Here is a 27,333-nt window from a genome sequence, read left to right as displayed (position 1 = left end):
TCAGCTTGCAGGCTTTTATAAATCACAATAGAATAATGATGGTTGTTTGGCTTTTGTGTTTCTCTAATCTCTGTTTTCTGGATTTGCTTATTAGTGCCTGGGCGCAGCTGTGAGCAACAATTAACCTCCTCGAGGTGCAGCGGGGGTCAATCGCTCTGGTTCTGTTAATTTGGGGGTCGCAGGTTGAAAAATGAGAGAACTTTTGTTCTAGTTGATGCTCTTTCTTGCTTTCACGAGCAGATAAAACTCTGAGAACCAAACTTTTCAGCCTGTGACCCCCAAAATATAGATGCCAAAGACTCACGACCCCCACTGTCCCTCAGAGTGATTTAATGTGGCTTCGTTCAGCTGGTCTGCAGAAAATGACCCTTCCTACGGTATCCCACAAAAGTGAGTACACCCCTCACATTTCTTCTAAAGATGATGCACAAGAAAGTCTGCTAAAGACAGCAGACTAAGAACATGGATTACTGGAACCATGTCTTGTGGTCTGATGAGACCAAGATAAACTTATTTGGTTCAGAAGGTGTGAAGCGTGTGTGGCGGTGCCCAGGTGAGGAGTACAAAGACAAGTGTGTGTTCCCTACAGTCAAGCATGGGGGTGGGAGTGTCATGGTCTGGGTCTGCATGAGTGCTGCCGGCACTGGGGAGCTACAGTTCATAGAGGGAACCATGAATGCCAACATGTACTGTGACACACTGAAGCAGAGCATGATCCCCTCCCTCTTCAGAAACTGGGCCACAGGGCAGTACTCCAACATGATAACGACCCCAAACACACCTCCAAGACGGTCCCAGCCTTGCTAAAGAAGCTGAGGGTGAAGGTGATGGAGTGGTCGAGCATGTCTCCAAACCTAAACACAGTAGAGCATCTGTGGGACATCCTCAAACGGAAGGTGGAGGAGCACAAGGTCTCTAACATCCACCAGCTCCGTGATGTCATCATGGAGGAGTGGAAGAGGACTCCAGTGGGAACCTGTGAAGCTCTGGTGAACTCCATACCCAAGAGGGTTCAGGCAGTGCTGGAAAATAATGGTGTCCACAGAAAATATTGACACTTTGAGCCCAATGTGGACATTTTCACTGAGGGGTGTACTCACTTTTGTTGCCGGTGGTTTAGACATTAATGGCTGTGTTGAGTTATTTTGAGGGGACAGTAAATTTACACTGTTATACAGGCTGTACACTGACTACTTTACATTATATCAAAGTGTCATTTCTTCAGTGTTGTCCCATCAAAAGATATAATTAAATATGTGCAGAAATGTGAGGGGTGTATTACTTTTGTGAGATACTGTATATGAGCATGTGTCTGTGTTTCCTGTGTGTTCTGAATGAACCTGCTGCTACTGATGCTTTAGATCATTAACTGTTCACTAACTCTAAACTTAGGAGTCATCTGGAAACAAAGAAAGGCAGAAAACTCATTACACTTTATATTTTCAAGGTTTTATTTCAAGTTTAGCTTCTATTTCTGTTGATCATTTTTATTATAAAGGGGTAAAATGCATCGTTTTCATGTTGTTTTTTAGACTTTTCTGACCAGCAGATGACATTTTATAATAAAATAATTATTTTCTTGCATTCTGAACTATTTTTATGCATCAAATTTTGCCTTTTCTGTACGATTTCATAATTTTGATCTTGTCTTGTGTCCTCTTTTGTGTCTTCTGAACTTTTAGTGTTCATCAAGAACATTTTCACATCATGATAAAATCATCAATTTGAAAACCTGTCAGCTTTAAGAGTTCTTGTGATTCTTCTTTATTACTGTCTTGCAGAATCCCCACTGCTTTGGCTTTATACAAGTAGTCCATATGAAGCTCTTTGAGACGTTTCTGGATTGACTTCTGTTTTGTTTGTGCTCTTGAAAGAAACTGCAACTGTATAGATGACTCAGAATGGGATTAATTTCTGTGATATAAATAACAATTTAGGATGGAAGCTTGGGGCCATAAATAAAGGGACCTTGGGCCGCCATTGGCCCCCGGGCTGTACTTTGGACATGCCTGACCCAGGGGGTCCCGACCCACACTTTGGGAACCCCTGCTCTAACAGATGATTTGATTTAATTGACTCTAAACACGAGGTAAGGTTCGGATGCTTTTGCACAGAAGCGTCCGTTAGAGCAGCCATTCTCAACCCTGGGGTCCCGACCCCAATGGGGGTCGCGAGATGATTTCTGGGGGTCGCCAAATAATTTTCGAAAAATATATCTAATATTATATTACAGAATTTCAGTCAGGGAGCTGTTCTAGTTGCTTTGTGCTTCATTACTTTTTCAAAATGCATTGTATCAACTAAATTTGTATGAATTGACCCGTGCGCGTGGGATCATGCTCCGTGACCCACGGCGGGAAAAAAGACAAAGAAAAACAAACCATTAACCTCGCGCTACATTTTGCAACAAGTTTGCTAGCTTTCTGATGCTGTAAAATGGAGCGATGGCTTAAGAGAAAAAGTGTTCCAGCTCGAGACTTGGGTCAGCAGCAGGGGTCTCAGAGTCAGTCACCAGACAGTCTGACAGCAGGACCACCCCCTGAGAAACGGAAGGCACTGGGGCCGACACCGGCTGACTCCAGAGCTTCGAGGCTCCGTAAATATCAGCCCGACTTTCTTAAATTTGGATTTTCGTACATGACTAAAAACAACGCAGAATACCCACAATGTGTCATTTGCTCTGAAGTGCTGGCAAACGAGAGCTTGAAACCAGTAAAACTTAAGAGACATTTGGAGACAAAACACAGCGGCTTCATTGATAAGCCAGTTGAGTTTTTTCGGCGCAGGGAGCAAGAACTAAGGAGCCAAAAAACGGTGGTCAGTGACTATGCTACAGTCCCAGCTAAGGCCCTGGCAGCTTCATATGAGGTGGCATATTTGGTGGCTCAATCGAAAAAGGCTCACACGATCGCGGAGAGTCTCATCCGCCCCGCAGCCGTAGCGATGACAAGAGCATTGCATGGAGAGAAAATATCTAACACTCTTTTAACCATTCCCCTTTCAAATGACACTGTGGCACGCCGCATTCAGGACATGGCTAATGACATTAAAGATCAACTCATTGACAGAGTGAAGAAGAGCGGAAGATTTTCTTTGCAAATTGATGAAAGTACAGATGTGTCAGGAGATGCGCAGCTGCTGGCTGGGGTTGGGGTGGGGGGGGGGTCGCGGACACCAGTGCATGTTAAATTGGGGGTCGCGACTCAAAAAGGTTGAGAACCGCTGCGTTAGAGGGATGCTTTCACTGTAACAGAATAAATCTTTACATAAGTATCTCTGCTCAGGGTGAGTAATGAGTTTACTTTGCCACGCCTGGCTGCAACAAGTGGGAATAACTCACTACGCTTATGAAAACGTTGACTGCAAGCCAAGATCGTCGCCAGTGATTGAAAGCGTTCAAAACTTGCTGGAGGGAATGTGCTGCCAGCATGTCTAATGAAGCCATGAGGTCACCTCATACTCTGTGAGTGGCGTGTTTCACAGTTTAATGCATAATGCAGCAGGCGACTTGGCGAAACACAATGATTCCCAAACAGATGACATTTGGTGTTATTTGGGAGGTTGGGCACAAATTCAGCAGGAAGAGGAAAGTGCTCGGTACAAACTCTGGGTTGGCAGAAGTGTCAGTTTGAGTTGCAGCTTGGGGTCTGTCCCAGCCTCAGAGAAACCATATGGGGTTGACAAAGACAGAAAAGAACAGACATGCCTTCTCTGAAAAACTCCCCAAACACTTTCACTCGCTGACTTCAGGATCATTACGAGACTCAGCTTTTGGACGCCATCTGAATCTAGATAGATGGAAAGTTAGATTTAAATGCCAGGCTGACTGTACTCACATTTCTCTCTCTGCTCCATGAGGCTGCTGTGGATGTTTTATAAGACCTGCAGTGACACCACCTGGTAGGATGTCTTCACTACAAGCAGCAGAGTGTCAAACTTCTGCTGAAAGCTCTCTGCATGGTTTGTCCTGTTAATGTAAAGCCTATGTAGTACTGTGCGGTCATATATGCTCTTACATCAAGCTGTATTCTTATTCTTCATGAAAAAGCAGCACAACACATCACAGGAAGTCAGTCTTGCTTGCAGCCATCAAACTGTACAACTCCTTCCTCTGGATGTCAAACACTCTGTTCATCCCTGGACTTATTTTCCTTCTTGAAAGTCAAACACTTCTCTTTATGTCACATTAAATGTTAAATCACATCATATATAAAGCAAAATGAATCATGCAATCTGATTTTAAACTAGTAAACAATTGTTTTTCTGAACCTCACCATGCAACACTTCTAATGCTCAGTACTGCAGACTTTAGCTTAATATCTATTCATTGTTTATTTTGTTATTGAATTCCCATTACTACTAATATTCCTATATTATTATTCATATATTTATACATTATTATAATCAGTTATAATTTATTTTAATGTATTATATCTGATTATGATTCTGTAATACAGTTTGGATATAAGAAATTAATCTGTGCCATTTCATGAGATTCTTGTTGCATGTTTTCTTAAATAAGTGAGACCACACGCACGACTTTCCTCTGCTGAGATACAAACCATCGTCCTGTGTTGCTCGGTAACTAACTCAATATTAGCTGAACATCTTGAGACACATTTGGAAATATCATCTTGATTAAAAATGACTTTTCTGATGCAGAACATCATGGAGGAGATTCATTTTCTTTTTAGATAAAATAAGATTTATTTTTCCAGAAACAAACTTTTTGGAATTGGAATTGGAGGCACAGAAAACAAGACAACAACACAACAACTGACTCGTCTCATCACTATCACCTCTCTCTCTTACTCCCCTCTATCTGTCTTTCCAGACCCAACTCAGTCGAGGCATGATGGCTGTCTAACATGAGTCTGGTCCTGCTGGAGGTTTCTGCCTGTTAAAAGGAAGTTTTTCCTCACCAATGTAACTTGCTAAATACTGTGAGGTGCAATGCTCATGATGGATTAAGGTGGGGTCAGACTGAGTCTTACCCTGTCTTGAAGTTGGGTCTCTGTTCATAGTTTGACATAGAGTGGTTTAGACCTGCTCTGTTTGTAAAAGCATCTTGAGATAAGGTTTGTTGTGATTTGGCTCGATACAAATAAAGATTGATTGATTAATTGATTGAGATTGAACAAACATCAAGCTCTCACAGGCTGTCGCACAGTTAGACTCTCATGATCCTGATGATTATTAGTTTCACACTGACTCCTAATAACTCATCCTTGATTCACAAATGCTAAAAGGCTAAACGCCTCAAGATATAACTTCTACAGCAGGATATAGATGCTACTCTCTTATTTAAAAAAGGACTATAACAAACTGAACCACTTGAACAAAACTCAAGCTGTTCCCTCCAGTTGTTGTCTTTTTGTCTTCAAGCTCAGGTCTGAGAATGAAGCCTACAGCCTCATGCAAGACCACATCCCACTAATGTTCAGTTAGCCTCAGGATAAATACCCAAAAGCTCACTTTTACTCCACCTCTCTTTTCCCCTGTTGTAAAGTGTATTTCAGAGTGCTTGGTCATATGTCAAGGATTACAACAAGAGTCAAGAAAAGAAGAAACACCACCGTCTTCTGGAGAAGCTATGAGTTTGTAATTCTGTGTTTGATGCATCAATGCTCAGTAAACACACTTCAGCACTTCTGCAGCCTCTGTGCAGAGCAGCATCCTCTTTCAGGCGTTTAAAGAGATGAATGAATGAATCACTGATTTACCTGCAGAACACTCTGAGTCTCGCTCCATTTGTGGGTCCACTCCCTGGTCAGCGCTCCAACCTGAGGGAGTATCAGAGATAATGAGTGTTTTGTTTACAGGAGAAGCATCATAACCGTTGTTCTCCGCTGGCAGAAGATGACTCACCTCCTCTTCATTCTGAGTCAGCTCCTCCTCCTCCGTCTTCACAGAAGGAGACAGCTCCCCACGGGGGACCTGGAGCGCGAGTGAAAGGAAAGCACAACCTTCCTTGTATCCTTTAATGTAACCCTGTCAGTGTGGATGTTTTTGTGTCCTTGATGGGTATTATATGTGAGATGGATCATAAGCAGACCTGGCTGGCTTCTCCAAGTAGTGTTTGGAGTCTGGTCAGCTCCTCCTGCAGCTCTCTGATCAGCTTAGCGCTGTCGTCTTCGTTCACCACGGGAGAGTTGACGATGTTTTTGGCTCGGCTGGCGTAGCGCAGAGTTCCCAGAGTCTCCACGTAGTTCAGGTCAGCAGGAGAGACCGCTGCACGGGTCGAGGAGCAGCAGGAGCGAGATTTACAAAACAACTACTGTACAGTGAAGTTTTCAAGTGTGGCTAAGGTAACGTGTTATCTGTGCTTGTTTACATCCAGGTAGTAGAGCTTTATAGCATTGTGGCAGTCGCTACAGCCCCATCTAGTGGCCGGTGGCTGCACTACAGCTTAGACACACATTTAAAATCTACCTTATTCTGAGCTGTAAACAGGGCCCTGTTATTGTCAACCTACAGGAGATTATTTAATAACCCCTGGAATAAACCAAGTCTTTGGAGGAAGTTGGACTCAGTTTCTACTCTTGCATGATTACATCTGTGGTTCTATATGAGCAAAGACTGTGCCACCTCGAGAGATGTGATATCAGCATGTTGTTCACATGTTCTTCTTCTCCTTCCAGTAACACAGAGACACTTTCTTGAACATGTGAGGTCAAAGCACATTAGATGGTCTGGTTGTCAGCAGAGGAGTGAGTCACAGAACGTACTTGCTATCATTGTGGTCACAGAGTTTCCTCCCAGGCTGTCTTTGAGCAGCCAGGTCAGCACAGAGTCTCTGTAAGGAATAAAGATCTGCTTCTTCTTTTTCGATGACTGTCCTCCCCGGCTGAGGTCAGCTGAGAGGTCACAGAGAGAGAAAACAAAGAGTCAGACGAACGTCCAGTAAGTCTGAGAATAGCTCCATAAAAGCCAAACTGAAGACAGCTGCAGAACAACGTCCTCGACCCTGGAACAATGACTAGAGGAGCTGTTAGCTCTTTCAGGAAGGTCTTAAAGTGATGCTAATAATGCTGCCTTCCATAAGTTAAATCATTCATCAGCTACTATTTTTTAAAATCTTATCCTTACCCTTTAAAATGTATTTATTTTAACTATTTATATTCTTAATATTAATTTCACGCTTCAACTCATTTTAACTACACATATTTTATTGTTGTAGGTGTGCATTAGAACTCTATGTTCTATTGTTAACAAAGACCCAACATCAAGACCGGATCAGATCCAGTCCCATCTTACAGACAGGACTCTGGACTGGTAACCAGAGAGTCTGCTTTTGAAATCAAATCTTCCTTTGAGTCTGTTTTAACCTCTGCGATGAGCTGTTGGTTTAGTAACCTCAGCTTTGTTAAGAAAAACAGGCGGGAGATATATTGTTGAACTTTGCTGAAAGATGGCTGGCATTGACTTGAATGATCTTGGCTGTGGTTTAAAAGCAAGAGCCGCTCTTAAGGGAAAGGCCATCCTGGAAGACCCTCAGTGCTTTCTTCATGCAGAGAGAAGGATCACTTACAGGAGGAGGGCCAGAACAAACAGACATCTCAGGTCATCTGTTCCATCTGTTGAACGAGCTGCAGGCACAAAGACTGTCTCATCACACTGCTCTCTCCAAACAGCAGGTCTAGACCGGACTCTATGTTCTATTATTAGCAAAGACCCAACATCAAGACCGGATCAGATCCAGTCCCCTCTTCCAGACAGGACTCAGTCTGATCTCATCTTAATCCACCATGAGCAGAGCACTTTGCAGCATTTAGCAAGTTACAGTGGCAAGGACAAACTTCCTTTAACAGGCAGAAACCTCCAGCAGGACCAGACTCATGTTAGACACACATCTGAATCTGAGACCGTGTTGGAGAGAGGGATAGAGGGAGATGAAGAGAGAGAGAGAGATGATAGTGGGGAGACGGATAGTAGTAGTTGTAGCAGCTGGAGTCTGGCACGTCTGCACAGCAGCAGAGATCCAGAGGAACCTACGAGACAAGGGAGCTCAGGGACTCCAGAAAGGTCTATGAAAAGAGGAAAGAGAGGGAGACCAGAAGAAAGAAAAAGAGGAGAATAAATGGGGAAGGAATGACGGAAGGAAGTCACGGGGTAAGAAAAGGAGACATGAAGTATGAAGAAAGAAAGAAAGAGAGAGAGAGAGAGAGAGAGAGAGAGAGAGAGAGAGAGAGAGAGAGAGAGAGAGAGAGAGAGAGAGAGAGAGAGACCCCAAAAAAGGAATCTACAGCAGAGATCCAGAGGAACCTACGAGACAAGGGAGCTCAGGGACTCCAGAAAGGTCTATGGTTAGTAACTTTAATGGGACAGGAAGAGTTAAAGTGAGAGACAGGCAGAGAGAGGAGAGAGAGGGAAAGACAGGATCCCAGTGTGTCAGTCTAAGCCTATAGCAGCATAACTAAGACCTGGTCCAAGCCTGATCCAGCTCTAACTATAAGCTTTATCAAAAAGGAAAGTTTGAAGCCTACTCTTAAAAGTAGAGAGGGTGTCTGCCTCCCGGACCCTGACTGGTAGATGATTCCAAAGGAGAGGGGCCTGATAACTGAAGGCTCTACCTCCCATACTACTTTTAGAGACTTTATCATGATGGCATCCTTTGGATTTATGTGTTAATTTAATCTGTATGCATTTATGTTGTTTCCAGACTCATGTTAGACACACATCTGCTCAGATGTGCTTAATATAAACATCTTAGAATTAAAAAATGCAAAGAAATATATTTAATCAGCTCTAATAATTCCATATTGTGGATCCCTGCTACTTTACTGATATTATAGTTCAATATATTTTGTATTCTACTGTCTTGTTTTCTGTTTTCTGTTAATGTCTGTAATGTTCTGTTTGAGCTCTGTAAAGTACTTTGAATGACTCCATGAATGAAAGGTGCTTTAAAAGTAAATTATCTTTAATCAGACTTGAGACTGAGATTCTTAAAATCAGTGTTTGCTTCCTCACAGAAAAAGAAGGCCACCGTTTCATCAAACTCAAATTAATCACTGTAGAATCATTAAAACTAGAAATCTAACTCCTCTTCACTCAGAGTTTGTCTCCTGATGTGAAACAGGTGCATCAATCTGAGCGACAGTGAAAGGCGTGGTGTGAGGTGAGGCAGTCATTACCCAGAGCTGAGATCACAGAGCCCAGCGTCACCAGAGATTTGTTGATGTTTGCTCCTTCCTTCAGTCTGCTTCCCTTCGTGCCCGTGGCGTCCGCTCTCTCACTGCCGGCCAGGTCCACCAGGTGGATCTTACTCAGCGTCTCGCGAGGCAGCTCTGACTCAAACCACGCCTGTGGAACCAAAGACAGCGAACCACTGAGCCACTGAGCGATGTTCATTTAGTTCAAACGAGGAGACATCACAGAGGAATACTGAAGCGTATCAGCCACCAAAGAGCTGCTTAAACATGGAAAAATGCAAAAGACTTTGAAGATGAAATCAGGATCTTGACACAAAGCGGATAAACAGGACTAATTAGAGCTCCTCAGGGACGACTTTTACCAACATCCAAAGAGTTTCACAGCAAACTCTGAACATGTTAACGCCCACTCAGGCTGGCAGCACGAGACGGAGGATAATATGCAACCAGATCAAAGTTTATTGATCCACTCTTTAATCAGTTTAGAGATTTCCTTCTGCCTGGTTTGTTCATTTCTCTGTTTTTTGTGTGATAGTTGTAAAATAAATTTCTCCTCTGGGATAATAAAGATATCTTTGATCCTTGACGTGTGAGGGATCTAGTTTGTAGATTTACAGTATAAGATAATTATGTACGTATACCAACACTTATAATATATGAACTAAGTGTATTAAGATAGAACATAAGGAAGAAGTGAGACAGAATAACTTGTGTAATCAAATATTGTGATGCACCTTTAAAAAGGATCGTCTTGCATTGCAATATTATCGATATTGGGTGCCATGCATCAGGTATCATACTGTCCCATAAGTCCCCCTGTGATTCACACCCTTCATCATAAAACACAACAACGTATGATTATGAATAATGATGAACATTCATACAGAACAAATCAAACAAGAATCATTTAAACAGCTGTTGCCACCAAGTCCTCCTGCAGGTCTTAAAGCTGGGGTTGGTGTTCAGATTTAGATCCACTTTTTGTTCTCCTGGTTAAAATGATCTTTATGTCCTGATGGTAATCAATACATAATGTGTTCTTAAAAAAGAGGTAAAAAAAAGCTGCTATCTACAGCCGGAGTAAACCTGGGAAAACACCAACCAATCCCTGCCATCAGGAGCCAAATCATCAAACCAATCAGATCCTGTCCTGCCGTTCTGCCCGCCTCCTGCAGAGCGCACATGTCCCCGGCGTTCACTCCCCGTCTCCTGCCTCTGCTTCCCCTGACTCTACTTCCTGCCCCTCTCGCTCCACCTCGGGCCTGTCCCCTCTGACCCCATGAGGGGTTTTGCTCAGGACTGTAGTCTGGATCAGAGTCTGAAAAGCTCTCACCACGGGGGCTCTGACAAGCAGAAGAACTAATGACATTTAGTAAGTCCTACAGAAATGTAGATGTACTGTAGCGTCCGTCCGGTCCAACAAAGTCAATGTTTGAATGAATGAAGAACTTCTCCTCTTGTCTCTCCTCTCTCCCGCTCACTGTAAGTGCTAACAGCAGCCATGTTTGTTTGTGTTTTTAACTTTCCTGAGGACCGGTTTTGAATCAGTCACCATCATATGGTCGTGAATCAGCGGCGCTTATGCATGTGAGCGGGGGCGTCATTTTGGAGGAGCTCCGAGGGGTTAGATGTAGTCCTGGGGAAATGCTACATTCAAATTCATGCTAGTTTTCCGTGACTACCAACCCTAGCTTTCAGCAGCCGGGTTTCTGACCTCCTGCCTCCTCAGGAATCTAATGACAGCAGCTGATAGCTTCCTCCTCTGGTAGTGTCGCCACCCTTTAACTTTAAACTTGCAAACAATGCTTTTACCTGCATCTCTAGGAACATTCAGCACTTGTTGATATCATTTCGTATCCATTTTCTTGATCTCTTCTTTTTACTTTTGGGACAATTCTCTTGATTGAAGCATATTTCTAACATCTAGTCAAATGTGAACAAAGCCCTGTGTGATGTGTTCTACCTCCACCACACCTGATGTAACCATGAAGCCCTTGATAAATTGCATCAGGCATGCTCGAGAGAACACCTGATTTGAATGTGTGTCCTCTTAGAAGCGATTGTATTCAGAGGGTTGACTCATTTGGAGACTGCAAAACTTAAAAGTGGCATTTTTTGTTGAAATTTGAGAAAACACCTGCAAACATTATTTGTGTCGGGCTGTTGAATTTGTTCTCGTTTGATTTGTTTGTTGCAAACAGCTGAAAGTTTTTACCTAATTTGCAATGGGGGTTGTATATTTTTGAGTGCAGCTGTATGTGTGAGTGTGTGCATCTGTTACCTGTGTGAAGCTGATGGTGAAGATGGCGTGGGAGCGGCTGCTGCAGTCGTTCATACCCGTGCTGGCTGTGGTGCGGCTGGCGTTGCCCAGATTGATCAAGCACTCCATGTCACTGTGGTTGTTAACCACGTGCTTGGACAGATCTACAAACGGGTATTCGTGCATTAGTCATGTTTTGCATTTTATATGAACTCAGCCAAGATATTAAACCTTTGGATCCAGATCTACCTCCCTCTGTCATCATGTGAACTCTGTTGTCACACTCATCGCTGAAGTTTAGACTACTAAATACAGAGATAAGCTGGAGGTCAAACTGTCCCTCGTCCTGATAGTTTTAATGCAAAGACACAGATATTCTCATCTTTAAAAACAATGAATCATGTATGTAGAGGCCAAGCCAAAGCTTTAAGCCACTGAGGCGCTGCACCTGGAATACCTTATTCACACGCTGTGAGTTACCGTGCTTCATGAATGAAAGTCAAAGTCATATTTACAAGTTGAACTCTCAGTCTGTTGATTCCCGTGATCTGTGCTCCAACAGCGTCCAATACATGACACTTCACAGACGAACATCCACACATGACTCCCGCAGCACCATGCTGCTTCAGCGGTCAAAAACTGTTTCACCTTTCTGGGCTGAACACCCGACCACACAACAAAGGCTCCTACCTTAAAGGTGACATATTCTGCTCTTCTTCATCAACATATATTGGTCTAAGAGGTCCCCAAAACATGTCTTTAAAGTTTATGCTCAAAAAAACACTTTGAAATCAGATTCTGGTCTGCCTGTAAACCCCTCTTCTTCAGCCCTGCTCAGAACAGGCTGTTTTCTGTGTCTGTGCCTTTAAATGAGAATGAGCTCTCTGACCACGCCCCCTCAGGAAGTGGGTGTGGCCTCGGCTGTCCGGCACGTTGATCTAATGTTTACATGTTGGCTGAATATACACGGCTGCTCACAGACCCGCGTTACTTCAACCCTCTGAATCTGATCCAGAATCTGATCCTGACGGAGAGGCGCCTGCAGCAGGACCTTTCTGAACCATTGGTCACAGATTTAGTGTTTCTTGTTGTTTTATTTGTCAGCATGTCGACGTGTGTCTTGGTCAGAGGTGGGTAGAGTAAACCGAAACAGTACTCAAGTAAAAGTACTGTTACTTTCTAATGATGTTACTCAAGTAGAAGTAAGAGTACTCATAGAAATAAGTACTTGAGTAAGAGTAAATAAGTACCTAAAAAAAAAATCTACTTAAGTAGTGAGTAACTTGTGAGTAGTATCATATATAAAATTGTACTGTATTGGAAATGCTAATAACAATGTGAAGCGCACACTGCCTTTAATAAAGTGACATAAATAGGAAAATTCCAAAATGAATGCTGTTAGGCATGGTTTACTTTCAAACATTAAAGAAAGAGAAGCTGCAATGTGCACAAACTAATGTACCCGCTTTCATTTTTAAAACAAGCTGAAACTTCAAACTGTGTCTGAGATGTCATCAGAACTCCAGAACATTAATACTCCAACATTACAATAAAAAATATATCTATGCCTTCCAAACTTTCTTTTTTAACCTTTAACTTATTTTCAGTACATCTTACTTAAAAACATAACTTGAAAATACTAAAACAACTTGGAAGTGTTTAAAAAGGCCATGAACTCAGTCCTGAAGAATCTCTCTGAGGTGACTGTTGAGCTTCAGAAGGGGCTGCTTTTATCAGCATGCTACCTTACTGCTCTTATAAGTTACTTTAGATTACTTTCCAACATTTCTAACATGCTTTTAAGATTTTATGTTAACCAGTATGATCCTAAGCTTACCTAACTGTACCTCACCATGACATGCTTTTAAGATTTAATATTAACTACTATGATCATTAGCTTACCTAACTGATAACAAACTATAACATGCTTTTAAGATTTAATATTAACTAGTATGATCCTTAGCTTACCTAACTGATAACTAACTATAACATGTTTTTAAGATTTAATATTAACTAGTATGATCCTTAGCTTACCTAACTGATAACTAACTATAACATGCTTTTAAGATTTAATATTACCCTGTATGATCATTAGCTTACCTAACTGATAACTCACCATGACATGCTTTTAAGATTTAATTGTTCTATAAGCTCAAGATTTCCACCGTATAGACAAAGTAAGCAGCGCATAATGTGACTGTTTCTCCTCGTCATTTAGAAGTTATGAGAGAGTCTGGATGTTGGGTACAGGGTAAACATGTTCCTCCAAAGGGGACGCAGGTATTAAGCAGCCTCTCTCCCCAGCTGTAGGTGGAGGCGGGGGCGGAGCTACTTCTCCGTTCATTCAGTGTTGAGGCTATTTATAGCTCTGGATCAGAAGGAGCCGCGTGAGAGATCGGCTGAGTATAAAACATGTAAAATGAAGAAAAAAAGGAACGTTAAAAGTAGCGACTGGACAGCCCAATGTAACGAAGTAAAAGTACATATTTTTTAACACAAATGTACTTGAGTAGGAGTAAAAAGTACTCTGCAAAACAAATACTCTCAGAAGTACAATTTTTTGAAAAAACTACTCAAGTACATGTAACGGAGTAAATGTAACTCGTTACTACCCACCTCTGGTCTTGGTACACAGCTACCAACATGTAGCTATGTGGCTATGCTAACTAGCACTAGCACTTTTCTATGAAAACTAAAAATCATCCACTAGATCTTCAAATCTGCAGACGTGGGGAGTCAAAGCGACCTTTGTGTTTATTAAGACAGCCTACAACTAGCATGCCTCCCTCCTAAGCTCCTTGTTAGCACACATGTGTGCAGGGAATGAAAAACGGAGGAGGGGTTGAGTTGTATTTTATACAGTCTATGGGCTGAACAAGCTCCGAGCTCTGACTTCCTGTTCCAGACCGGATGGCGTTGTGACGTATGAAAAACACTGAAAACTGAAACGGCTGGTTTCAGCACACATTTACAGAAAGGTGGAGAAATCAGAACAGGGGCAGAATGGAGTCTTTGACTTTTCAGGGGGTTTGTAGACAGGGACACAGATTTCAGGGAGAGGACCATTAAAAAGTCCATTCTGCATGATATGTCACCTTTAATGTCTGCATAACTAAAGTGAATGTCTCTTCTCTTGAGAATCACATTTGCAGATCTAGTTGCACAGAGTTTATTTTGCATGGAGGATCTTCTTTGAGGGATGCATTATGATGTTTGATCGGCTCAGTGAGTGAATATTGATGCAGACTTGCTCCTGAGGGTTTTATAACACACTTTGAAAACTTGTTTTATGAATGAAAGAATGTTTGTAAGATGTTTGAGAGAAGCCCTCCGTCTTACTTTCTACGTAGGGTCCATCCTGTGGGTGCTCTCTCACTTTCAGGCCTCCACCGTCTGTGGGCGCAGATCTGCTCTGCAGCAGGTCCAGGACTCGTTCGTTATAGATCTCCAAATAACTGATGCCAAGACAGAAACACAACGAAATGTTTTGATCCAAGATCACAGACAAAGGCAGAGAGGCAGAATGAATGCAGGGTTTCAAAGCTGCTATGTGAACAAAAACAAACAGGAACAAAACAAGCTGCTTCTCAACGTCGACTATGAAAATAGATGCACCTGAGGTGGAGAGCCACATTATTGTGCGTGCATTGTTCTGCTTGCATTGGCAATGAATAAACAGTTATATGCATAGTATAGCACCTTAATCAATGCTGCAGTGGGTGTGTGCGGTTAGCAAAAGGAAGACTCTGAGTGGCTGGTGGGAAAACAATGCCATGCATGGAGCAATTAGGCTTTACACAAGCGTGACAGAGATGAAACGGCAGGAGGAAATCTCCGTGCAGGTTTGTTTACTGGCACAGCTTTGGAGACTCAAACAGGTTACAACATGAGATGGTTTCAAAATGACTAGAAGCAAAGCCTTTATGACAAAAACAAGGGAAGATCATCGAGCCAGTTACAGACTATTCTATCCAACTCCAATCAAAGAAATCTTGTCAGATCTTTGAAAACCTGAATACACAAAGCAGACACTAACAACACTGACTGTGATTTTAAAACATGTCTGCACACATTCAGAAGTTTCCTCAGTCATTCCTAAGAACCAGGATCCAGCAGAGTCCATTATTTTAGTTGAATTAAACCAAAGTAATGAGGTCGTATCAGGCATGAGGCCAAATGTTAAAATAATGATTACATAGAAACTTTATTAGTTGAACTCCTTCATTTCATCACCCTGAATAATCATGTCTTAGCTCATAGTTAGAGCTGGATCAGGCTGGGACCAGATCTTAGTTATGTAGCTATAGGCTCAGACTGACACACTGGGATCCTATCCCACCCCCCATCACTTCCTTTAACTCTTCCTGTCCCATTAAAGTTACTAACCATAGACCTTTCTGGAGTCCCTGAGCTCCCTTGTCTCGTAGATTCCTCTGGATCTCTTCTGTAGATTCCTTTTGTTGGTCTGTCATTTTTCCTTTCCTTCCTTCCTTCCTTCCTTCCTTCCTTCCTTTCTTGCTTCCTTGCTTCCTTGCTTCCTTGCTTCCTTCCTTCCTTCCCTCATTCTTTCTATCTGTCCTTCCTGTTTCTTTTCTTTCCTTATTTCTTTCTTTCCTTCCTTCCTTCTTCCTTCCTCCCTTGCTTCCTTGTTTCTTTCCTTCACTTCTTTCTTTCTCTCTCTTTGTTCTTTCCATGTTTCTTCATCCTTCATGTCTCCTTTTCTCATCCCGTCCTTTCCTTCTGTCATTCCTTCACCATTTCTTCTCCTCTTTTTCTTCCTTCTGGTCTCCCTCTCTTCTCTCTTTTCTTAGACCTTTCTGGAGTCCCTGAGCTCCCTTGTCTCGTAGGTTCCTCTGGATCTCTGCTGCTGTGGACGTGCCAGACTCCAGCTGCTACAACTACTACTATCCATCTCCCCACTATCATCTCTCTCTCTCTCTCTCTCTCTCTTCATCTCCCTCTATCCCTCTCTCCAACACGGTGTCAGCAGATGTGTGTCTAACATGAGTCTGGTCCTGCTGGAGGTTTCTGCCTGTTAAAGGAAGTTTGTCCTTGCCACTGTAACTTGCTAAATGCTGCAAAGTGCTCTGCTCATGGTGGATTAAGATGAGATCAGACTGAGTCCTGTCTGTAAGATGGGACTGGATCTGATCCGGTCTTGATGTTGGGTCTTTGTTAATAACAGAACATAGAGTACGGTCTAGACCTGCTCTGTTTGGAGTCTGAGGAGAACGTTTGTTGGGATTTGGTGCTTTATGAATACAGATTGATTGATTGAAAATCTGGTGCACATCTTTATCTAAAGAACTTTGGGTCAATTATAACATGTTATAACAAACCTTTACAAACAGATGAGAGGTGATTAAGGCTCCAGTTTATTAGTGGTTAACTTCAACTTTTTAATAACACTGCAAAATACAGCAGCTCTCAAATGCATCCAACTGATAAAACAGAGAAAGCTTTATCTCTGTCATCCTTAATTCTGACAGAGACATAAACCACCTCTGACACCCAAATATTCAAACCACAGCAAAAAAAACCTCTAAGGGAGGGCGAGTCACTGATGAGTCAAAGAATCTGGTAGAACTGAAGTTTCATTTTATGAAATGTTTGCGCAAGCTTAACAAGACACAACACCCTGACACGTAACAGCTGTTATTACGTTCAGTGGATTAAACTTTGCCACACAGCCACCTGCCAGAAATCAGGACAGAAGCTCTGTTTGATGAAAACTAAGACCCGTCTGTGAACAACATGTTTGATTTAGAAAGTAGAGATAAAGTTGGACGTAAGCTCTGTATGGTTGACTCGACAAAAGCAATGTGTAACCAGCCAAAGGCATGTGGAAGTTAACCTGCAGGGGGCTAGCTCTGCTAACTGTAGACTTGCTCACATGGTTTACCTGCAGGATCTAAATAAAATAATGAATTGTGCAGTTTTCAGAGTTTTCCCTGAGTTTGTCTTCACGCCCGGCTCACAACGCTTCAAAGGAGCTTAAAGCGATTGTCTTGTAAGGGTTTGTAATGTTTCAGCATTTAATAACTGAGCAGATCTGCTCAAAGTTAACACTCCATGACTTTAATACGAGAGGTAACATGAGTGATGGTCGCTTACCTGACCTCGGTGTGGAAGGACACGGCGTCATTTGTGCTCCTTTGAAACATCTCACAGAACAGGCCTTCACAGATGCGTGGGATCAATCCTTTATCTTCCTGATTTATCAAAAGAGGAGATAAAAACTCTTAAAACAAAACCTCAGGATCACACACTGTGTGCTGTAAAATGGAAACTTGATTTTGCTCATTATGTTGTATTAATTTGAGTGTCCATGCTTCACCGTGACCACAACTCAGCACACGCAAAGACTGCTGAACAACACAAACAACAGCTCATCTGATACGAACCCACCCAAGCATAAAAGCAATTCCACTATGAGCTGCATGCCCTCTTGTTTTAATTACAAAGTAACAGATAGCAAGCATTAAGAGCCATATATAATTATCTGGGATGTTGACAGCGGCTCTGCTGATGACCTTGCACAAGTCTCCTGGTAGACAAGCAGAAACCTCCCCGGTAATGTGAAATTTCCATTGCTGTGCAAGGTGAGGGGAGAAAAGCTGCGGGCTGCTGCACTCATCACATTTTCTGATTAGAGGGGAGAAACATGGAGATAAATGAAGAGGAGGGGAAGGAAGGGGAGGACGTCTGATGAAGCTGCCATCCGTCAGGTTCTAATGCAGTGAGCAGGGAATGCTACGTGCACACGCAGTTAGCTCTGCCCGGCTATTCTGCAATGTAAGCTCTTGTGTTGTAATATTGTGACATCCTGGGCGTCCCTCATGATTGTGCAGGTCATTTAAAGGGCAAGTATGATATGCACACTGGCAATTTAAAGCAAGTTAAACTGCTGGGGGGAACTCTGTACTGCTGACCTTTACAGTCTGAGGTCTGAGGGCAGAGTCTGCCTTTGAACACTCAAGAATTCAAGTTAGGAGAAAAGTTTGGAAGAAGTTATTTGACACTACCGGTCATATCATTGATGCAGCCATAGAAAGCTAATATCAGCTACGTCTCAATAGTTAATATGAACTGTTCAACAGTTATTGGAATAGCTGGGTGTCTTGCTCTCTGTGCATCTTTGTTGTAGATTTATTAAAGTTATTTCCATGACTTGTTTTTTTTTTGCAGAGGAGTTTATCACAGAACTCTGAGCTCATCAAGTCCCTGCATTTATCTCTGGTTCTGAGTCACACATTAAAACACTGTGAACCAGAACCTGGCACTGATGCTTTCTTCTTCTTCAGTTATTTAATAGTAGCTGGCAAACAGCTTTCAGATGAAGTACAGCCACCATCACAACTATTTGAACATTCAAAGAAACCTTCTCTATCTTTCAGCCCCCCCAAAAAATTAAACAGGCTTGACCGAGGCTGTTTCAACAGACTGGGTTTAGAAGAGTCAAACTGAAACTAAGATGTTAAACACAACAAGTGTTACACTAGATCCCCAAAACATGTCTTTAAAGTTTATTGCTCATAAAAACACTTTGAAATCAGATTCTGGTCTGCCTGTAAACCCCTCTTTTTCAGCCCTGCTCAGAACAGGCTGTTTTCTGTGTCTGTGCCTTTAAATGAGAATGAGCTCTCTGACCACGCCCCCTCATGAAGTGGGTGTGGCCTCCTCGGCTGTCCAGCACGTTGATCTAATGTTTCCATGTTGGCTGAATATACACGGCTGCTCACAGACCCGCGTTACTTCAACCCTCTGAATCTGATCCAGAATCTGATCCTGACGGAGAGGCGCCTGCAGCAGGACCTTTCTGAACCATTGGTCACAGATTTAGTGTTTCTTGTTGTTTTATTTGTCAGCATGTCGACGTGTGTCTTGGTACACAGCTACCAACATGTAGCTATGTGGCTATGCTAACTAGCGCTAGCACTTTTCCATGAAAACTAAAAATCATTCACTAGATCTTCAAATCTGCAGACGTGGGGAGTCAAAGCGACCTTTGTGTTTATTAAGACAGCCTACAACTAGCATGCCTCCCTCCTAAGCTCCTTGTTAGCACACATGTGTGCAGGGAATGAAAAACGGAGGAGGGGTTGAGTTGTATTTTATACAGTCTATGGGCTGAACAAGCTCCGAGCTCTGACTTCCTGTTACAGACCGGATGGCGTTGTGACGTATGAAAAACACTGAAAACTGAAACGGCTGGTTTCAGCACACATTTACAGAAAGGTGGAGAAATCAGAACAGGGGCAGAATGGAGTCTTTGACTTTTCAGGGGGTTTGTAGACAGGGACACAGATTTCAGGGAGAGAACCATTAAAAAGTCCATTTTGCAGGATATGTCACCTTTAATGATAAGTCACATGATCTAGTACACAGCCCTCCATGACCATAAAGTATCACCTTTGCAAAAAGACGGCACAAAGTAAAGATTGACTTAAAGACAGATTAAATCAATGAATGTGTTTCAACCTTTGTCAGTGTTTCACCAACAATGCAGGTGTGACCTGTTTTTAAAGAACTACCACCACATCACCTTATTACAGGGGACCCTTTCCATCCTGTGTAGCCAGTGGTGCACAAAGTACACAGCTTCATTACTTAAAGTCAAAGTATAGATACTCCAGGTAAAATATTGCTCCAATACAAGTGAAAGCTGCTCTGTCAAATTATGACTTGAGTGCAGTCAGGAATACATAGAAGTACATTCTGTTTATTTAGAAACCATTGGAATAAACACAGACACTTAGTTACTCCAAGCACAGACACCTTAGTAGTGAGTAACTGGAGCATTGATTGAAATGTAGTGGAGTAAATTTACTCTGTTACTGTCCACCACTGTTTGTAGCCAAGCACATTTAAAAACACAGCTGACCGAAGTGCTGTACGATGCATAAAAAACACAATGTGAGACCAAACTTTTTCTTATCAAGAAAAAGTGACAAACAACAAAGAAAACCCAGCATTAGGAACCTAAACCTATTCAGGACTAGAGGACTTGAATTCTAAGATATAAAAGTGAGTTTGAGGCGAGTCTTGAAAGAGTCAACAGAGGAGGAAGCCTGGATTGAGGAGGAGGCGGATCCACAGACGAGGGGCCTTAACAGCACAAGCGTGGTCGACCTTTAATTTAAATGTTGACTCAGAGACTGCCGGTTTGAATCGGTCCCATCAGGTCAATGAATGTTTATAAAAATGTATTTGTCCCAAGAGCGATTCAATAATTACACTCTTAAAATAACATTGCTCTGGAGCTTCATGTTTGCAAGGGACTGCACTGCAGTTCTTCATCTGTGGACTACATTAAGAGGACAGTGACCTTAAGCATGTGGAGTGTGATGATGCTAAAGACTCTTGTTTTTGAATGTTGTTTTGTTTTGCATATCAGGTCATTGAGGGATCTTTCTGTGAAGCTGAAGACACTCATTTGCTCATTGTTCACTTTGGGTTCCCACAGAGGGACAGAGAAGTTCAGAGCAGGAGTAAGACAACGAATGTCCGCCCCCCTTACTATCTTAAAACCAGAGTCTTTTAAAGGAGTGATTCAGCAGTAGCCGTACTTACCGGGTTACCCATCATGGTGTAAGATTTTCCTGAGCCTGTCTGGCCGTAGGCGAACACACAAACATTGAAACCCTCAAAGGCAGCTTTCAGGACATCCAATCCCAAGTCACAGTAAATCTAGAGTGACAGAGAATCATCAGGTAAAGAAGAAAAACTTCATGTACACTCTATGAAAGAGGAATTATGAAAAACATTGACATATAAAGCTATACCTTCTCCTGTGATGCAAATATAGGGCTTCTCCTGTCACTTGAATCATAGGAGAAGTCATACGTGAAGGTCTTCACTGCGTTCTTCTGCTTGTCCCCTTGAGGAGCTGAAGGCTAGGTCAAAGGTCAAACTTATTTTGATTATGCCAATGTAGGAACTATAAATAAAAAAAAGCCAGCAGGTCTGGACTTCAATGTTATGCAGACAGTTTGTTTGAGATCACATTCACCTACCTTCTGAATAGATGTAGCGCCCCCTTTCATCTGAATAACCACTTTTGATGATCGCTTTTTTTCTCTGTTGAAGAAAAATAATAATAAAGTGAGAGACAAAAATCTCAAATTTGAAGCATTTCTTTGAATTAACAGCGCCTCACCTTTTGTTCAGTGGCCTGACTCGGACAGCAACTCTAACTGAAGCCATGATTAACTTAAGAATCAGACACACCACATCAAACACCCCGTCCTGCAGACTGTGGTCTCCTGCTAACAAATGGATGCAGCACCATTGTGTGAACATTGCTGCAACCTTCTAATTATCACACCTGGGGCCTAACAGGGCCAGATTATTTAGATGCACTATACAAAATAGCCGCCAGGGGGCATTGTGGATGGGTCAACAGAAAGTATTTTTTTAATAATGTGCATTATTTCATCCATTTAAATAAGAGGGAGTTGAAAACAGACTTTACACACTTTCATTTTGAGTGGCAACATGACTATGGAGCAGCCTGCAGGGGGATCTGAGAGGAGCTGACAGAGATATTCAAACTTTTAAACTAAAAACATATTTATTCAGTCTGGCTTTTTTGTAGGGTTTAATAATTTAATTACTTACCTTTTCCTGTAATATTGATTTAAATGCTGCTTTATTATTTTAGCTGTTTTCTTATTCTATTTTTATTTATCTATTCATTCATTTATTTATCTACTCAGTTTGTATTGATATTTTTAGCCTTAGATTATTTTCAACCCTTATCTTTACCCTTTTAAAAATTATTTTGATGCTTTAACTTATTTTAATAAGACATATTTTATTGTTGGTGTGCATTGGTCTCTATTTTAGTCTCTATTCTATTCTATTTTTATTTTTATTTTTATTAGTACTATTTTTATTATCATCATCATTATTATTATTTTCCCTTTATATGTCTTGCCATTGTTTTACTTCGGCTTCTTTCTTGTTTTTCAATCACTGTAAAGCACTTTGGGATGCATTTGATTTGTATGAAATGTGCAATAAAAATAAAGCTTGATTGATTGATTGATTGATTGATTGATTGATTGATTGATTGATTGATTGATTGATTGATTGATTGATTGATTGATTGACTTACAATCCACATTTCCACTAAATAACACTTAAATCAAATTCCCTGAATGTGGCATTTACGACACGCTGGGAAAAAATATAGCAGTGTTTCAAAACAGTGGTGCTCGAGATCAAAGTGATTTAAAACGACAATAAATGATCCATGTAAGATCTGGAACTAAATTTCCCCAAGATTAAGGACTTTAGATATTTTGATAAGCAAATGAAAGCAGAGAGGCGTCCGTTTTAAAAGACAAAACCTCTTTTTCCAATTTTTCCATGGAACGCGAACGCAGCACTACGTAGATCTACGTCATAGATTCACGCAGATCCACGTTTCCCATGATGCACCGCGCGCAGACCCGGCGGCGGGGACATTCAAAATGGCCTCAGACTCGATGATCTTCAAAACAATCTCAAACCCAGAAGAAGAGAAGAAGAAGAAGCTGAACAACAACAATAATAACATCACAGAAGACAGTCAGACCAGGAGGAGACTCTCCTTTACGGCAGGAAGTGACGTTAAACACCAGAACGGAGCGCGTGAAGGCCGAACGTTACAGAATGTTCCCGACGACTCCGAGTCAAACCGAGCGTCTACGGAAATGACCGAACAACCTGAAACTGTAAACTCGAGTTTAAAGATGAAGAATAACAAAGAATGGAGAGACTGTTCCTCTGAACCTCGACCTAATGAAGACCAGGAGAATGTGGACTTCACTGAAGACAAGGAGAACTCTCCTGAGACCCTCCACAGTCTGACAGGTAGGTGACTCATGCTGGGATGATCCTGGAAACACAATGGGGACATTTATTAACGTCCCCCCTTTGGAGCTGGTGTATCAGTGTGTTTACATCAACATGTTTCTAAAGATGAATATAAACAGAGTAAAGTTAACATAAACTCAAATATATGAAATCAGGATAGCTTTGTGTGTTTTTGCATTTCATGTATAACATGTTTTCTGCAGCAAATTTACCCTGATGGATGTTCATTTTAGACAATATAAAGAAAAGTTATAATATAATATATTTTTTGAAATTTTCTAGTGAATTCTTAATAAACAAACTTAGTATTTTTTGTATTTAAAAAAATATAAAAAATGCAAGAATACTGCAAATGAGACTTCCCAAAGGTGCATAGTTGTTTCAGTAGCAAGTCAACAAACAGAGCAAATTAAATGTCCTTTCTTATCCTTTGCTAACTTTGCTGGATGATCTTAATAAAGAAGATTGAAATATGCATTATGATTAAGTACCTGGAAGATAAGTTTGAAATGTTCCTTAGTAATGGTTCAAATATAAGAAAAGAAAAGATATTACTTTATTGATCCCCTGTGGGGGAAATTCTGTTGTTACAGCAACCCAGACATAAGTACAATTAAGAAAGAAGTTTCAATAAGTAAAATAAAATAAAATAGATAAATAAGAAAAATACAATTTAGATATATACAATGTTAAAAATGGAATTTAGATTAAATAGCAGTAATTACAGGCAGTATTAAAAATGTTTCAGTAGTGACAGGTTGACATGGTGTGATTATGGTTGGTAATGACAGATTAAGCTATAATAAAATAAATATGAGTATGTAATATGACCGTGAGTTGTAGTAAACAATAATAATGTAATATAACATGATATAATATAAACTTAGGAGTCATCTGGGAACAAATAAAGGCTGAAAACTCATTACACTTTCTATTTTCAAGGTTTTATTTCAAGTTTAGCTACTGTTTTTGTTTTTTGTTTTTTACTGTAATGGGTAAAATTGACTATTTTTAGATAACTTTTGTCATTAAACTTTTTTATTTGTTCACCACAAGTTAACAAATTATTATAAGCAATACAAAACCAACAAAGAGAAGAACAAATACATACAAAAGAATAATAATAAAGAGTACAAACAAAAAGGAAGATAAACAGAAGAAAACAAGGTAAATAAACAAAAATAAATAATCAATATTTTTAGATAACTTTAAAAAAAAAACATTCTGGAAGACTTCTCATGACCCACACTTTGGGAACCCCTGATCTAGCACACTGAAAAATGTTTCCCACTATGTTAGCACCAAAATATAAAACTTATATTTGCTTATCAGTTCAAAACCTCTGGGAGTGTGTGTTTATTTTCCTGTTACACCTTGCTCTGAAATTGAATCAACACATAAAGTGTCCTAGTGTTCAAACTAATGTTGAAGTTGTTAGATTCTGTCACCACAGCCTCTCAGCAGCACAGAGGAGACATTGGATAAATGCCTTCATGATGACTCCGGCCTGGCTGCATGTCATTAACATTTAACCAGCTATGATTGAACACGCCAGACCCAAACACTCCCTCTAATGACATTATCCTGCTCTCCGTTTGGACAGATGACACCAGAGAGGAGGGCACTTCAGGTCAGAGGAACCTGCAGGACGCCAGCGTGACCGCCGGGGAACAACAGACTCCTCACACAGAGGACAGTGACGCAGACGTGGCGAGGAGAGCGCAGCAGGAAGGCCTCGTGAACGTGGTCTTCTCCGGCACCGTGACCCAAGAAGGCTGCTGCCGCTTTGTCAGCGAGATCCTCAAGTGCATCCTGTATCAGAGACAGCAGCTCCCCATGACGTACGACCAGCTGGTGTACTCTCAGAAGAAGCAGCAAGCGTCCATGCAGGTGAATAAGACTCAGATATATCAGTGCACCTCCAGTATATGTTCACTGTCCATACCTGAGTGTGCATCTCAACATTCATCTCAAGTGACTGATGTCATTGGATCAATCAATCAATCAATCAATCAATCTTTATTTGTATCGCGCCAAATCCCAACAAACGTTATCTCAAGACTCTTTTACAAACAGAGCAGGTCTAGACCACTCTATGTCAAATTATGAACAGAGACCCAACACCAAGACAGGATCAGACTCAGTCTGACCCCACCTTAATCCACCATGAGCATTACACCTCACAGTATTTAGCTAGTTACAGCGGAGAGGAAAAACTTCCTTTAACAGGCAGAAACCTCGAGCAGGACCAGACTCATGTTAGACACACATCTGCTGAGACCGTGTTGGAGAGAGGGATAGAGGGAGATGAAGAGAGAGAGATGATAGTGATGAAACGAGTAGTTGAAGCTGTTGCTGCTGGAGTCCAGAACGTCCATATCAGCTGGAGTCTGGAACGTCCGCAGCAGGAGGACGTCTACAGCAGCTCAGAGGAACCTACGAGACAAGGGAGCTCAGGGACTCCAGACATGGAGTGTTGGGTTGATTGAAAATACTTAATTTAAGACACCAAAAACCAGCAGAGGGGGTCAGTACGAGTCTGCATATTTCAATCAATCTTTATTTATATAGCGCCAAATCACAAAAGACGTTCTCCTCAGACTCTTTCCAAACAGAGCAGGTCTAGACCGGACTCTATGTTCTAACAAAGACCCAACATCAAGACAGGGTCAGATCCAGTCCCATCTTCCAGACAGGACTCAGTCTGATCTCATCTTAATCCACCATGAGCAGAGCACTTTGCAGCATTTAGCAAGTTACAGTGGCAAGGACAAAGTTCCTTTAACAGGCAGAAACCTCCAGCAGGACCAGACTCATGTTAGACACACATCTGCTGAGACCGTGTTGGAGAGAGGGATAGAGAGAGAGAGAGAGAGAGAGAGAGAGAGATGATAGTGGGGAGACGGATAGTAGTAGTTGCAGCAGCTCAGTTTTTGTTTCTATCTCACATCACGTCCAAAAAGGGGAACGATTCAATCATGCATCATAATGTTTTGCTCTGGAATCTTCTCTCTCTGGTTCATTCAGGATCATTTAGTCCCTCATCAGTACGAGGCACATTCTGCATAAAACTAAGCTCTATGCAAACACTACGCTCCTGCATATCTCCTGCTCCGTCCCAGCTGTGTGCGCTCCTGCAGAGGGGTGAAGTGTAATATGTGCAAGATGTTGGGTGTGACATTAAAACAAACCTTCTTGTTTTTCAGGATAAAGATGTAGTGAGTCGGAGGCCGGGGCCGTCTGCAGACATCGACTCCAGGAAGTGTCAGCAGACCCTTCAGGACCTGGAGGAGGTGCTGCAGCAGCTGGAAGTGCTGTTCTCCCTCAGCAGGGTTCCTCGCGTGTTGCTGCTCATGGGCGGCTCTCTCGTCCTCCCCAAAGAGCTGTACGAGATCAACATGGAGAACCTGGGACTGGCCGCCGGAGACCAGTGCCTGCGCGTCTCCTCGTGCTTGAGGCAGGTCTTCAGGACTCTTTTCGTGGCCGACCTTTTATCCGACAGCAAACCGGTCCGCTTGATGCCCACTACGGTCTTAGTGCTGGCTCACAGGGACTGCGGCGTCGGGTGGTTCCGCCCGAAACTACAATTTAAAGTACCGACACGTGTAAAGAACCAGGTGATCGCTCTCTCTAGCAGCAGTCAGACTCTGAGGGCGGACGGGACGGACCGGGAGGATTATGTGTGGTTTCAGGCGCCGATGACGATCAAGGGCTTCGGAAAGTGACCCAGAGAGAATCCAGCACTCTCTTTTAGGAGCATGAATTTTAACAGTCGTTCAGATCCTTTTTGAACTGTCAATATTTTAATGAATTATGGATTTAATTTTTATAACTGTATTAAAAAGAGTCATTTTAAACAACATGTGGTTCATTGACTTCAGAAATAAAAGGGAATTAAGATGCTTTGTTGGTATGACATGAAATCTGTTTGAGAACATGCATTACTGTTTTGTTTTAAGGACATCACACACATGAAGTTAGTGCAATATCTTTAATTATCAAAGGTTTAAAGGCTTAATGCATTACATGCTTTTTAAAGGTGACATATTCTGCTCT

At 41.8% G+C, this 27,333-nt stretch overlaps 2 protein-coding genes across 3 annotated transcripts in view; one reads left to right on the top strand and one right to left on the bottom strand.

Annotated features, from left to right (window-relative positions):
- Positions 1-21,745, bottom strand: part of kif16bb (kinesin family member 16Bb) — a 59,902-nt gene extending 38,157 nt beyond the window's left edge. Inside the window, exons 1-12 of one of the 2 annotated variants that reach the window (XM_034681501.1) lie at positions 21,575-21,745; positions 21,432-21,495; positions 21,201-21,311; positions 20,989-21,105; positions 17,530-17,627; positions 14,755-14,870; positions 11,437-11,579; positions 9,138-9,306; positions 6,729-6,857; positions 6,056-6,231; positions 5,869-5,937; positions 5,724-5,783 (exon numbers count right to left, since the gene is read on the bottom strand). In XM_034681501.1, coding sequence (XP_034537392.1) covers positions 5,724-5,783; positions 5,869-5,937; positions 6,056-6,231; positions 6,729-6,857; positions 9,138-9,306; positions 11,437-11,579; positions 14,755-14,870; positions 17,530-17,627; positions 20,989-21,105; positions 21,201-21,311; positions 21,432-21,495; positions 21,575-21,717 — 1,395 coding nt within the window. In that variant the 5' untranslated portion in view covers positions 21,718-21,745. The remainder of the gene's footprint in view (positions 1-5,723; positions 5,784-5,868; positions 5,938-6,055; positions 6,232-6,728; positions 6,858-9,137; positions 9,307-11,436; positions 11,580-14,754; positions 14,871-17,529; positions 17,628-20,988; positions 21,106-21,200; positions 21,312-21,431; positions 21,496-21,574) is intronic. The other variant, XM_034681502.1, reaches the window with a different exon arrangement.
- A 1,097-nt stretch (positions 21,746-22,842) lies between these two features.
- mad2l1bp (MAD2L1 binding protein) lies at positions 22,843-27,205 on the top strand. Its single transcript, XM_034681165.1, has 3 exons — positions 22,843-23,274; positions 24,881-25,167; positions 26,484-27,205. The coding sequence occupies exons 1-3, from the start codon at positions 22,893-22,895 to the stop codon at positions 27,000-27,002; spliced, it is 1,188 nt and encodes a 395-aa protein (XP_034537056.1). The 5' UTR covers positions 22,843-22,892; the 3' UTR covers positions 27,003-27,205.
- Positions 27,206-27,333: the final 128 nt, after the last annotated feature.

The sequence above is a fragment of the Notolabrus celidotus genome, chromosome 4, assembly GCF_009762535.1.
Source record: "Notolabrus celidotus isolate fNotCel1 chromosome 4, fNotCel1.pri, whole genome shotgun sequence".
NCBI classification, from domain to species: domain Eukaryota; kingdom Metazoa; phylum Chordata; class Actinopteri; order Labriformes; family Labridae; genus Notolabrus; species Notolabrus celidotus.
Note: the sequence above shows the minus strand (reverse complement) of the source record. Positions and strands in the feature narration are given on the sequence as shown.